The 15,000-nt window shown below is 40.3% G+C and overlaps 1 protein-coding gene across 1 annotated transcript in view; it reads right to left on the bottom strand.

The window, feature by feature from the left end:
- Positions 1–14,892: 14,892 nt before the first annotated feature.
- Positions 14,893–15,000, bottom strand: part of LOC141758624 (D(5)-like dopamine receptor) — a 3,020-nt gene continuing 2,912 nt past the window's right edge. The window contains exon 2 of the mRNA XM_074620213.1: positions 14,893–15,000. This exon is cut by the window's right edge and continues 1,214 nt beyond it. Within this exon, the coding sequence (XP_074476314.1) occupies positions 14,893–15,000 (108 nt within the window).

Genomic DNA, 15,000 nt, shown 5'->3' with positions numbered 1-15,000 from the left:
GAGCAGATCTTCCATATTTAAAACGTCCTTGATTATACAACGCTCCTTTGTATTTCTGTTAAAGTGACTCATCACATTTGAATACATTTACAGTTTTTCACAGAAAGCAGACGTTCTGAAAGCTGTGGTTGGTGATTTGTTTGTGTTCCAGTTGGTAGAAGTTTAGTCATTGTAGCAGGCAGCAAGCATGAATCTATTAAACACAGATGAGTTCACATGGAGTCAGTTAGACGGACATCACCTTCTGGACTATGGAGGACAGAACCTGCCACAAAAATAAAAATAAATTAATAAATAAATAAATGACTCAATAAATAAATAAATATTGAAAATAAATGTCATTTATGATTTATTTATTCTGTATTTATTTTTAAATGTATTTATTTATTTATGCATGATTTTCCCTTTTATTTATTTTTTTATTAATTTTTAAATGTATTTATTTGTTAAATTATTTTTAATTACTCTTGCATTTATTTTTTATTATTATTATTTTTTAATCATATTTTTATGTCTTTTTCATTTTATTATTAATTTGTGCATATATTAATACATATTTATATTGTATTATTAGTTTTATATATTTATTTTGAATTTTTATGTTTTTATCATGTTTATGTGTCTTTTGTCATTTTATTATTAATTTGTGCATATATTAATATTTTTTGTTATTATTATTAGTTTGTATTTCTATTTCTATTTTTATCATATTTATTTGTTGTTGTTTATATTAATAATTTGTGCATATATTATTTTAATTTTGATCTGTATTATTATTGTTATTATTTTATCATGTTTATATGTCTTTTTCGTTTTTATTATTAATTTTTTATATATTAATATTATTGTATCATTATTATTATTTTTTTGTTTTTATTTTTTCATAATGTGAACCACCCAAACACACTGTGGAAACCTGGTGGTATAATGTATGTTGATAGGCAGTCTGAGGTGACCTTTGACCCCTGCAGCTCTGTCAGGTCAGCCTTAGTTTTCCTTTGAAGGGCAGATTGTCTCCGACACTGAAGAGCAGGATGCCAGATAGTCGCCCTGTAAGTGGAGAGCACAGCTTGTTCTCAGACGATTGGACGTGTAATGTCTTCTGCTGAAACCGGCAGCGGTTCAGAAGTGGCACTTGAGCATCCGGCGTGAATAGACGTCCACTCGGGCAATCAGCGCTGCTATTAGTGTGTCAAATGACATGCGGTGGCTTTAGAGAGCGGGCAGCAGGACGGGGAGCGTCGTGGCTGAGCTGCTCTTCACCACAACATCTCATCTTATTATCACATTTCATGTCTTTATGTCTTTATGTGAGGTAGAAGCCAGAGTCCAGCTAGAGAGCGTTAGATCTGATACAGAACCACGTGACTGGATGTCCACGACAAGGCCTCACCCATAGACCTACTGTATATGCATAAACGCCGCATTGGACGCTATTACACTCCCACTCGCTGCAAACAAAAGGGAGGAATGCACTGACGAGTTAAATTCATTAAATCAAGTTGATTTAAAGGACCAGTGTGTAACATTCAGGGGGATCTAATTATTATCAGAAATGGAATATAATATTAATAAGTATGTTTTCTTTGGTGTATAATCACCTGAAAATAAGAATTGTTGTGTTTTTGTTACGTTGTTGGTTGCTAAATACCGTCACATCCTACACACTGCTCCTTTAATAATAAAGTCTAATTTAATCCACGGGTCACTTTATTCTCGTTAAGGATTTTGTTTGAGGGTTATTTTTAGGTTCATGACGTCATAAAATATACGATCTTCACTCAGAAACCTCAATAGGAGCTCAGAGATATCGTAGCCAGATAACTCTGAGACTGACATGAACGTTTTTTTTCGATCTCCGCTACATTAAAACGGTTGTTGGTTGGCTTGAACTTGCTAGCTATAACTCAATAACTGATCAGTGTTTAAATAGTTCATTTACAACACTTTTAAATGCTCAATCCTATTCAGTCTGACGTTACTGTTCATCTTCGCTGTTAGCTGGGAGTTGTTATTTCTGTAACTAGCTGACAACAATCTGAACAGATGGTTGAACATCGTTCTATCATTGTTTTTTCTGTCTCTAGCAGACGGAGACAGCGATTCACTCTACAGCAATTTAATCAATTTCTGTCTCTCCGCATATCCGCGTTGTGACAACGCTCCTGTAGTTCACAGTTCTCACATTAATGATGCGTTAACCAGGCCTGAGATCTCTATTGGCAGCAGTAGTTTGTGTTCATATCTCCGTCCCTTTCCTCTCAGTGTGGGTGAAGCATGCTGACTCTGCAGTGTGTCAAACCTGATTTAAAAACTTTTCTTTCTACCGTACGTTCTCACTCTGCAGTCTGCAGTCGGCCTGTAAAAACCTACGAAGGAGGAAAAACAAAAACAAAAATGAATGCCACGTCTGTTAATGAACTCTGACTGCTCTGCTGTAGTGAGTTCCTCTCCTGTCGTCTGTAATGTGAAGTTAATGGGCTCTAATGGGGGACGTTTCGTGCCTTAATGCGTGGTGCTGTGGTGCTGTGGTGCTGTCTGACTGGAGGAAACCATCCGCTCAACGGGAAACGTTTGAATCCAAAATTAGTTAACAGTTAACATCTCACCGACTCCTCAAACCGGTTGATAGAACAACATGGTGCTATTTAAAGGGTTTAAAATCTGTTTATATTTACAGCGTTTATCTTCTAAATGAAAAATGAACGTTAAGGATTTGTGGACATTTTGGAAACAAGCTCCTCGCTGTGTGTTTTAAAAAGGTCATTAAAGGGAAAAACATTCAACCATGAAGTGCATTAGATTGGTGTTTCTGTTGCGCTCATTTTAGATAAATGCCTGTCAAAGATATATCCTCAAATGAAAGGTTTACTTATTAAAATGCTGTTTTACATCATTTATGATTTTAGTTTGGAGGAATAAATCATCACGGATCATCATCTAATCCATGATTTCATTCCTGCTGGTTGACCTCCTCTCTTAGCCGATAACAATTGTGCATTTTCCGATAAAAGCAACACATTTGGCACAGATGTAGGTTTATACGTTATGAAAATATATAGATATAGGGGCGCTGCAAATTTGGCCCCTGAGGGCCGTGGCAGCCATTTTTCAAGATGGTTGCCAAATAGGCGCTAAATATTCCTAATTCCTGCAGAAGACTGATTTCATGGCTGTTGATGATTTCTGAGGTGTGTTGAAACTGATCAGATCAGATGTCAGAAGATCACAGACATGTTTTTTATCCCACTTTATTTTTTAAGGGTGCCGCTTAAAAGCTTTTAACCTGAGAAAAAAGGTGAAAACCGAATAAAAGGAGCATGAAGGTCACTTCAAGGTCAAACTTCACCTCCTTGCCTTTATGATGGAATGACGACCAATACACGTTAGAACTGCGAGATCTTCAGCTTTCCATCGGTGCATTTCTCTTTTCATTAGCAGTAAGATTGACAGAGATATCACGAGATAAAGTTGAGAACTTGAAGTTCAGGGTTGAACAGGGTTAATTGAAGTTTGACCCTGAAGTGACCTTCATGCTCCTTTTATTTGGTTTTCATGTGTTTCAAAATAAAGAGGAAAAAACATGTCTGTGGTCTTCTGACATCGGATCTAATCAGCTTGAACACATCTTGGAAATCATCAACAGCAAAAAAAAAATCTGTTTTCTGCAACATTTAGGAATATTTAGCACCTATTTGGCGGCCATTTTGAAAAATGGCTGCCGTGGCCCTCGGGGGGCCAAATTTGCGGCACCCCGATATCTATATCTTTTCATAACGTATAAACCTACATTTGTGCCAAATGTGTTGCTTTTATAGCAAAATGTTACGAATATTTCAGCCTAGCTGCTCCGCTGTCGAGCAGCAGCAGACCAGAGATCTAGTAATTAAAGGGATAGTTCGGGAGTTTGGAGCAAAGTGATGTACAGCTGCAAAACACATTTTAGACACTTAAAAGAATCAATAAGAAAAGTAAGTGTATGCTAGAATATATTTGCCGATTTACCTCGCCATCAGACAGCAATACAGTCTGTGTTTCTGTCAGGGAACTGAAGCCGTTATCTATGCTCTCGCCAAAGCAGCCAGACTTCATTTAGAAAACAGTAATTTTACCTGACAGACCTGGAGTTCCTGCCTTAGTCGGTTAGTTTTGTCAATGGAGTCTGATGGCTTTGAAGCACAGATAACACCTTCAGTTCCCCGTCATAAAAGGGCTGTCTGACAGCGAGGTAAAGCCGTGAAAATATAAATATAGCGTACACTGGTATTGATTATTTTGTAGGTGTCCACAGCAGTACATCGCTTTGCTCCCGTCTGTTTCTCTAAACTCCAACTAGGTAATACACTGACTATGGTAAGTACCTCAAACCTTCCAAACAATCCCGTTAAACTACTAAACACAGCCTGGAAGTCTTGTTTGATTACAGTGAAGATGCAGCATTTTCTCCAAACTAAAGTTATGATAAAGTTGAGCCGTGTATGAAACACAGTCATCAACCAGCTGTGTGATCCATGTTCCTCTGTCTTTAATCTGCAGCATCAGGCTGAATGCTGCCGTTTGTTCGGAGGCTGGATGATGTTTCTGCACAGACATGTTGGAAGGAAATAAAAGACTTCATAATGATTCTGTCTGTTGGTTTCTATTTATTAGTTTAAAGGTTCAGCTCTGTCAGACTGAGCTTATTAGTCTCAACTAGCTGTGCTTGATGATGTCGTTTGCATGCTAACTTTAGCATCTAAGCATTTTGCACATGTATAACTAAAATCATAAAATCACACGTACTGAATAATCTACACAAAATTCTGTATATAAAACTATTTCAAATGTTTTTTTTGCTACTTAGGAGAACACATTCTGTTTAAATTCAGTATTTGTTTACAGCTGCAGATAAAGATCAGGCTCCACTAATATTACTAGACTATTAGTAGAATTTGTTTCCAGTGGTGGCTGCGTAGGATTGTTAACCGACTCGTTTGATCCAAACATTTCCAATAACTCCAGAGCGTTGGAAAGTCCAAAAGTCAAAACTTAACAGAGAAAAGATTTTTAAAAAAAGATAGATGTAAACATTTACAAAATTCACAACATGTTTTCATCCAACAAAATATTCTACTTCAATCCATATTTGTTGGCATTTAGCCTTTCAAAAACACGTTTTACTATATAGATACATTTTCACAACATTTACAATAATAAATATATACATACATTTGCATAAAGCAGCATATTTGTCCACTCGCATGTTGATAAGAGTATTAAATACTTGACAAATCTCCCTTTAAGGTACATTTTGAACAGATTAAAAAATGTGCGATTAATCTCGATTAAATGTTTTAATCGATCGACAGCCCTAGTTTTTCTATTATATTGTGTCCTATTTTATATCTTGCTTTTGTTTTATTGAGAAGCACTTACAAATGCGTATATTATGCCACTTTATACTTCACTACATTATAGAGTTAAATGTACTCTTTATTCCACTACATGTATCTGACAGGTTTAGTTACTTTTTATACTTTTTAGATGATAAAATATGACAATATGAATACTCTGTTCCACCACTGGAACCAGGCTGCAGGGACTGATTGGGCTCCAGGTGTCATCAATGAGTCTAATTAGTGCAGAGAGCATCAATATAAGACCAGAGGAGCCTCATTCACCTCATTGCACAGAGGCTGGTGAACTCAAACATGGTGGCTGGAGTGGCTTTAAGGTGAGCTGAATGGGTTTGTTTTTAATTTTTACTTGACAGTTTAGCCAACAATTGCTAAAAACTTTCAATTTAACCTTTTATTTTCCAGGGTTTCTTGGATCTGTCTGCTGTTGTTTAGCAGTGGTGCTTGTTTTCCTGCAACAAAAGGTGAGTTTTACTTTCTGACAACCAACTCTAACCAGAGCTGACAGTTTATTCACTAATTCATCTTTCCATCCAGACTACAGATATCCCTACACTGCTACTGGGGGCTCCGGTGGTGGATCAAACCTCCAGTCTGAAGGCTCACGTCCTGCTCTGGTGAACCTGCATTATGGACCATCCGTTAATCACCAGCAGCCTGGGGCAGCCTCCCAACAGACCAGGACTCCCACTGGAAACCAGTCCCCATCCAGTCAGGGAGCTCACGGTGTGGCTGCAGGCTCGTTACCGAGGTATGAGCCGAACAGGTTTGTTGTGACTTTTGATTCCAGCTCTAACGAACCTGCCAGTGCTCCTGCAGTCCCTTCCCAAGGTGCTCGCCCTCGTCCACCTACCACCACCGGGAGGAAGACTCCTAGCTCCTCTGTGCAGCCTCAGTCTGCTACTGGCACCAATGGAAACTCCAATGTATACCCTGCTGCTGGGCGCATGGCTCCGACCTTAGACTTGGGTGATGGACCTGTTCCTTACTTCGATGCTCCTGTAACCTACAACTATGGTGCTGGATCTTCTCCTCATGCCAACAGTTACCCTCTGACAAGAGGCAGTAAGTCTCCCAACACACCTTACATTGGTTCTGAAGCTTTAAGTTACTTAAATCTGCCTCTGGGTTCAGGTCAAGCAGGTCGTAACACAGCAAATATTAAGTAAATGTTAAGACTGATAATAATTAAAATGAAATTAAATACTTGCACTCCTAAAAATTATAGTAGTACAATACTTTATATATTGGATGCAGAAGCTGACTCAACTTGAATCTTTCCATCCAGACTACAGATATCCCTACACTGCTACTGGGGGCTCCGGTGGTGGATCTGACTTACTTCCTCCCATGGTGAACCTGCAGTATAGACCATCTGTCCCCCAACAGGCCAGCTCTCCCACTGGTAACCAGTCCCCCTCCCAGGGAGCTCCCAGTGCTCCTGCAGCTCCCAGTGCTCCTGCGGCCCCCTCACAGGGAGCACCCAGTGCTCCTGCAGCCCCTCAGTCTGCTACTGGCACCAATGGAAACTCCAATGTGGGCTCAGGTGAGGCAACATCGAGCCCCTTCTATTGGGCTTCATCATACCCTGCTGCTGGGCAGATGGCTCCAACCTTGGACTTTGGTGATGGACCTGTTCCTTACTTCGATGCTCCTGTAACCTACAACTATGGTGCTGGATCTTCTCATGCCAACAGTTACCCTCTGACAAAAGGCAGTAAGTCTCCCAACAGTCCTTAACATTGGTTCTGAAGCTTGACATTAACTTTACTCTCCATGCTCTAATTTGCTTAATACTGCCTCTGGTTTCAGGTCAAGCAGGTTGTAACACAGCAAGACTTGTACAAAGTAAAAGTTGTGACAGATTTTTCAGTCTTGGACCTAAAAAGTAGAGACACAAATTACTTCATTTTGAGGCTTTTTTTTGGGGGGGAGGAGGGGGTTGAAAAAGGCTAAGCTTTCTGAGTTTGACTTTAGCAAGTTTGGACCATCAATTGTATTTACTTCTCTCCTAAAAATAAAAGTACTACAAGACTTTATATATTAGATGCAGAAGCTGACTTAACTTAAATCTTTCCATTCAGACTACAGATATCTCTACACTGCTACTGGGGGCTCTGGTGGTGGCGCTGCCCCCCACCAGGCCAGCTCTCCCACTGGAAGCCAGTCTTCATCCAATCAGGGTGCTCCTGCAGCCCCTTCCCAGGGTGCAGGTGACGTCGGCCCTACTGCTCACCCTCTTCCACCTACTGAGACCCCTAAGCCTCAGTCTGCTGCTGGCACCAGTGGAAACTCCAATATGGGCTCAGGTGGGGCAGCATCCAGCCCAGTCTATTGGGCTTCATTTCCTGCTCCTGGCTTCCCATCCACAGGTGCTGGGTACATGGCTCCATCCTTGGACTTTGGTGATGGACCTGTTCCTTACATCGGTGCTCCTGTAACCTACGACTATGGTGCTGGATCTTCTCCTCATGCCAACAGTTATCCTCTGACAAAAGGCTGTAAGTCTCCCAACAAACCTTACATTGGTTCTGAAGCTTTAATTTACTTAAATCTGCCTCTGGGTTCAGGTCAAGCAGGTCGTAACACAGCAAATATGAAGTAAATGTCATGACTGATTTTCATTTTAATTATACATACTTGCACTCCTTAAAATAATAAATGGTACAATACTTTTATATATTGGATGCAGAAGCTGACTCAACTTGAATCTTTCCATCTAGACTACAGATATCCCTACACTGCTACTGGGGGCTCTGGTGGTGGAGCTGGCTTACTTCCTCCCATGGTGAACCTGCAGTATAGACCATCTGCCCCCCAACAGGCCAGCTCTCCCACTGGAAACCAGGCCCCCTCCCAGGGTGCTCCGAGTGCTCCTGCAGTCCCTCAGTCTGCTACTGGCACCAATGGAAACTCCAATGTGGGCTCAGGTGAGGCAGCATCCAGCCCATTCTATTGGGCTTCAACATACCCTGCTGCTGGGCAGATGGCTCCAACCTTGGACTTTGGTGACGGACCTGTTCCTTACTTCGATGCTCCTGTAACCTACAACTATGGTGCTGGATCTTCTCCTCATGCCAACAGTTACCCTCCGGCAAAAGGTGGTAAGTCTCCCAATAATCCTTCTGAAGCTTGACATTAACTTTACTGTCCATGCTCCCATTTGCTTAACTCTGCCTCCATTTTCAGGAGGTCAGGCAAGTCCTAACACAGCAGCCACTGGTGGGCTTGATGATGGACTGGTTCCTTATGCTGGATCTTATCCTTATGCTGGATCTTATCCTTATGCTGGTGCTCCTGCAACCTCCAACTCTGGTGATGGCGCTGCTTCTGGCCCTGGCCAACCTTCAGTCACGCAGCCTGCAGAGGGAGCTGACACCTCGTCCTCCAACCAGACAGACAGCTCTTATCCTGACTCTGCTCCTGCAACTTCAAACTCTGGTGATGGAGCTGGTTCTGCCCCCAACCTTCCTTGGTACATGCAGCTTGCAGGCGGAGCTGACTTCTCGTTCCCTGACCCGAACAACTGGATGCCGTCTCATGCTTTCCCAGACTTCAGTGTCTGGGACTCTAATTCTGAGATGCCAGAGAGTGTGTGAGCCGTCCCCTCTGCCGCCCTCATCCTACATCATCCAGTCCAGTAATGGCTACCAGCGAGCACGAGAAGTCCTTTCCCACACCAAGTACTCCCCAGAGTACCCTGAACCACCAGTCTCCCTACAAGGCCGCCAAAGCACAACGCAAGACTCGACCAGTGGCTGGGTCCAAATAAGGATCAAAGATCCATTGAGGTAAACAAGCAAAATGAGGTTTAAGCTGTTGTATAACTGATTTCATCATGACTAAACTTGACCTTTTCCTTGTTTTGCAGGTGAACTTGGTGACGGTGCTTCAGCTTTCCTGGAATTGTTTACATGTTGAAAAGTCTTAATAAAAACATCTGACTAAGAAGTTGAACTTGTTAGTGTGCTTTGTCATTTACCATGAGTTCTTGTGACTTACACCTGGGCAGGTACTGGCATCATGAAACTAAGGAATTCAGTGGTAGCTACCATTTCATGCTAGCTTGTTGGGAAGGAGGTTAAATAAGGCTCCAAATTTAGGCTTAAATTTGGTGAGGAAAAAACAAAAGGGTCCCTTGACCTCTCATTCAATATATTCTAAATGATTGGTTTGAATATTTCTGCATACTGGGGTCCCTAAACAGTCTTGAATTCCATAAATTGGGTCTCACTGTAAAGCTGAGACTCTGGTGGATCCAATGAACCCAACTGTATTCATGTGTGATGTTAGTCCCCATAGGAGACATTTCATTGACCTTGCTGTATAAAATGACCTGTGGTGACCTAGGATAATCACAGCCTCATGAAACTTTACAGCCACAAACTAGAGACCTAGAGCATTCAGAGGATGGATGGATCAGACTAGAGACCTAGAGGATGGATGGATCAGACTAGACCTAGAGCATTCAGAGGATGGATCAAACTAGAGACCTAGAACATTCAGAGGATGGATGAATCAGACTAGAGACCTAGAGGATGGATGGATCAGACTGGAGACCTAGAACATTCAGAGGATGGATCAAACTAGAGACCTAGAAAATTCAGAGGATGGATGGATCAGACTGGAGACCTAGAGCATTCAGAGGATGGATCAGACTAGAGACCTAGAGCATTCAGAGGATGGATGGCTTTCCTAGCTAGATTGACAATAAGGGGGTTTCTGAGCAGTTTATACAACAGAAGTGCTCGTCATCTAATTACTAAAAAATGCAATTCTTGCAGAAATGTCAAAAGTTTTTGATCCCAAATCACAGCATGTCTTTTTCTATGGTGTTCCTCAAGGTCTTGGTGTCTTAATGTGGTATTTTGGAGAGATTATTGATAATTTTTATCAATTCTCAAGTAATAAAAACTGGTTAAATTTAGCACCAAATCTGTGTAACAAATGGTCTCAACCCAAACACTGCTGCAACAACTTATGAGAAATAAGAGCATGGGGATGCCCATCTAATGATATACTATCATAATGTTCTTAGCTCTTATATGCTTTCACAATTTATTGTGTGTGTATTATGATTTATGACTAACAACTTGAGTTCACAAAAAAGTACAACAAATAACAAAGTTCAGCAGGTTAGTTCAGGTGATGATTCTGACAAACAGCAGCCGTTTCCTAAAGGATGAAATGGAAACCAACCATCTCGGTCCAGATGCGAGTACACACTGCGTGACGCTGACTGAAGCTGGCATGTGTTCAAACAATCTGTACGGCTGTCAGTCTGACGGACGGCCTGCTGCAGCCAATGACACGTCAGACTGACATTCAGTTGTAAACTGGAGAATCAGGAGAAGTTTAGTGGGATTCCAGCCGACTGCAGTTACGTCATGATTAACAAAGACGTCAATAACGAGCTGCTCAGATGGGTCTTCCTCTGACACGTCTTCATGTCAAACCGTTTCCAGACTCATAATTAAACTATATTTCACTACTGTTTTCTGTCAAAACATACAGAGGATCGCAATGTAGGCTGTTATGAGTCCGTATGTAAGTATTTTCTGAGTGTTTTTGCAGATGGGATGTGTGTCGATGCAGGGAAATAACTCCCGTGTTCTACGAGGTAAAATTTAACCCTAAAATTACAGTTTTCTTCAGTCTGGTGGCAAAGATAACAGCTTTCTCAAAAATACTAAATAAATGTACTCATAATATATATATTATTTTATTCTAATTATTGATGCATTAATGTTTTCATCACTTTAATGTTGCAGTTGGTAAAGGTGGAGCTACTTTTATTTATTATTTGGATTTTTACGAATTTATTTGCATATGTTTGTCTGATTATTTATTAATATTTTTTCTGATATTTTACTAATATTATTTAGGATATTTTATGAAATTTTGTCCGATACATTACTAACGTTTTTCTGATATTTTTCTAATATTGATTAGATATTTTACTATTTAAAATTTTACTAATATTTAAGGTGGAGCTCATTTTATTTATTTTTGGGATATTTTACTAAGATTTTGTCTGATAATTTATTAATACTTTTTACGATATTTTACTAATATTTTTCTGCTATTTTTCCAATATTGTTTGGATATTTTACTAGTTTTTTATTTTATTAATATTTAAGGTGGAACTCACGTTATTTATTTTTTGGATATTTTCTGACTATTTTTTGGATATTTTATTAAAATTTTTAAAATTAAATTTCCAGGCCAAAGAGATCAAACAGATGATTATTATTATTATAACCATTTATTTTTCTTTATATCTCATGCAGATTACTGTAATTGACATTTGTGTATTCATTATCTGAACATAAAGTAATGAAACGGACGATCTATTGAGTGTCATCGTCTCCGTCCGTCTCTGCTGACGGACTGAACCGTTGTTTAAAAGCCGGCGTTGTGAAGGCAGCGAGCTGACGCCATGAAAAGAGGCTCGGACACAATCGCCTCCTTCTTCTCCTGCAGATCAAAGTGTGTCGGCGAGCAGCTCTCAAGGGCCCGTTGTATTTGTTGTCTTCCTGACCTTTGACCTCGCCGCCACGCGACCGCAGCCACGCTTCCACGCTTCCACGAAGTGGAGCAGAAGCTTCAAACGGCAGAAAGACACTTAACTGCTGCACTCGACTCAGACACAACATCACTGCTGGTTCTCACAGCGAGAGTGTGTCAGTGTTCGGCTGTTTTAATGTCTCCACTCGTCGTCCTGATTGATATCACAGGAGACACTCGAGTGACCGCTCAGACCTGCAGGATTAGGGTCATGTGACTGACGGATGCACGGATTGACTCACGGATTTTGAGGCGCGTTCCCACAAAGTCCGTGAGGGTTCAGGACCGTCCCACTGTCAAATCGTCAAGACCTTGAGGGCTCTCGCAGACATTTTCAGCCCTTTATGAACTCTTTCCGTAAGTCCGCATTTCTGCAGACTTTGCCAGAGGGAATTACCCACAATTCACAGCGTCGTGACGTTAAACACAGGGTTACTCTGGTTACCAGGGGAAATTTATTTATTCATTCATTTTATTTTGTTATTTATTCATTTATTTTTGCATCTATTTTTTATGTATTTATTTATTTATTTATTTATTTATTTATGCATTTATTTATGCAATTAATGTCACATTTTATCAACTAATTAATGGCTACATTTATTTTTAATACTATTTTGCCGCATTTAATGGCATGTTTATTTATTTATGAAGTCATTGATTTATTTATTTATATATTTATTTTTATTAAATTTAAAATGTACTTAATATGTGTAAGCCCCCTCATTTGCATAATGAGGCAGAAATGCATAAAGAAATGTATAAAGAAAAGAATACAGAAATAAATAAGTTTGGGGAAATAAATAAGGCGTGAAATGCAAGGGGAAAATCGATCATAAATAAATAAATAAATACACACAATTAAATTAAATATAAAATAATACAAAATAAATACAAAAATATGTATATAAAAATGCAAAAATAATGACATATATACATTCAATGACATATTTATTTATTTATTGAGTCATTTATTTATTCATTTATTTATAATTTAGGCATGTTCCGTCCTCCATAGTTATACCTTTGAGGGAAACTTGTGTAAAAGCAGAAGGTTTGGAATCAGCCAGAGAACATCTGGAGGTGTGAACTGAGACCCAATGATACATCCAGTACCAACACCAGGTGTGAACGGGGCCCGCTCACTGTTGGATCTTCACAACACACTTCATTCTGAACGGACACAAACACTGGAACCGTCTCGTCTCTTGTTGAGCTTCATGTTTTATTTCAAAGACCTCTCCAACAGAAACAGACTGCAATTATCTGAAGAGGCCAATTAAACACTGAAGCTAATGATGTCATTGTGATTAATGATCTTTAACATATCAAAGGCCGGTTCAGTGAGTCCGGAGCTCTCACATCAAAACCCAATCTATTAAAGAACCGGACGATCGGCCCGTCAGCTCTCTGTTATTACACACTGGACATTCATTCAGAGGATGAAGTCAGGGGCAGCGGTCGACGTGTCATCTGAGGATTAAACGATCAGGGCTGAGTGAAGTGGTTCCAACTATCAAGATATTAGAACGATTTTCCAACAACAGAATATGTCACTTTGTGGCAAATATATGCAAAATTAAATCATGAAACACGTTATAAAATGTTACGTTATCTTTACATGGTTGTTTTTTACAACAAAACTTAATGTCACAAAACAATTCTATTGAATGTTGATAATTTATAACATTAAAATATTGTCAAACCTTTTTTTTAAAGAAAGTATTATTATTTATTTGTCATATTTGTCACGAAGAGGGCTTTTTTGACAACAACCTGCCGCCATTTCGGACTGAAAACGCCAATGAGTCTGTGTCCGAATCAGAGAATATAAAACATCTTCCCAGTAGGAACTCTTAAATATCATCATTTAAATCACGATGTCCTAAAAGTAGAATCCAGAGTTATATTCCTCGCCATAATGAGCGGTCATCAGACCCACGGGGCTGCACCGTTTCCAGTCCGCTGTTTGTGTATAAATATAGATAAAGTTAGATCTGTGGTTCCCAACCTGGAGGTCAAGACCCCCAGAGAGGCCCCGGCATGAGTCTGAAGGGGTCAGAAGATGATGAAAATATCGTCCACAATGTTTGGTTGTTCTGCATTTTCTCAGGTTGTTTCTTTTTTCCTGTGAAATTGTGGTATATTATTATGTTTTTTGCGGTGTGTCCTCACCGTCAGCTCTAGTCTGTTGGAGGTTTTTCGTCTGATTCAGCTTAATGAATTGACGGCGGAGCTCATCAGTGAGAGAAATCACTCTGATTGGCTGTTCGGCTTAAGCGAATCAGTGCATGAGAAGAGAAACGGAAGTGAGGAAAGCAAGCCAACTTCATCTCATCTGATCATTCCAGATATGTTCACAGCGACTTGAACATCTGGAATGAAGCTAAGCGGTGAGTGAGAGCGGCGTGGAAACGGTTCGACAGACGTCGCTTTGTTTCACGTACGTATCAGAACAACGGCTTGTATATCCGCCGTCCTCGGTCTTCCTGTTTCTCATTCTGAATGATGAATACAGGACGTGCTGACCGGCCGTCGGCTGTAGTCTTTGCGGTGTGTTCGAGTGCAACTTTTTGGCCGAGACAAAGGAGGCGTGAGGCGACTCAGCGGTCGGCCTTCATCGCCGCTGGTTCTCTGATGTCGGGTTGGTGTGTCGGGATCTTTAGGCCTCTGAAAATCCTTCAAATGACACAGTCTGATGATGAAAACATCACACTTTGGTTGAACTTCTTCTATCCACAATAAAAACATCACTTTGCTTCGATGCAAAAAAGGTTGAACAGCTGATTTATAGATCAATTTGGCACCTTTATGGCGTCAGCAGCAGGAGGTCAGAGGTCAAGCCCTGCTCCCTGGTGCATGATATGGAGGGAGGCCTCCAACTGAACAGGAGTTTTGCATCATGTTGTGCGTATTGTTTCAGGGTTTCTCACAGGTCCTGGATCTGACCGGGGATCACATAACAGTCGTTGGGTCCGGAGGAGCTGAAGGGCAACATGTCTAAAGAGATCTCCGCCTCGCACTCGTACTGCAGGAT

The sequence above is a fragment of the Sebastes fasciatus genome, chromosome 20, assembly GCF_043250625.1.
Source record: "Sebastes fasciatus isolate fSebFas1 chromosome 20, fSebFas1.pri, whole genome shotgun sequence".
Lineage (NCBI taxonomy): Eukaryota > Metazoa > Chordata > Actinopteri > Perciformes > Sebastidae > Sebastes > Sebastes fasciatus.
The sequence above is the reverse complement of the archived record's forward strand: the minus strand, read 5'-3'. Positions and strand labels throughout refer to the sequence as shown.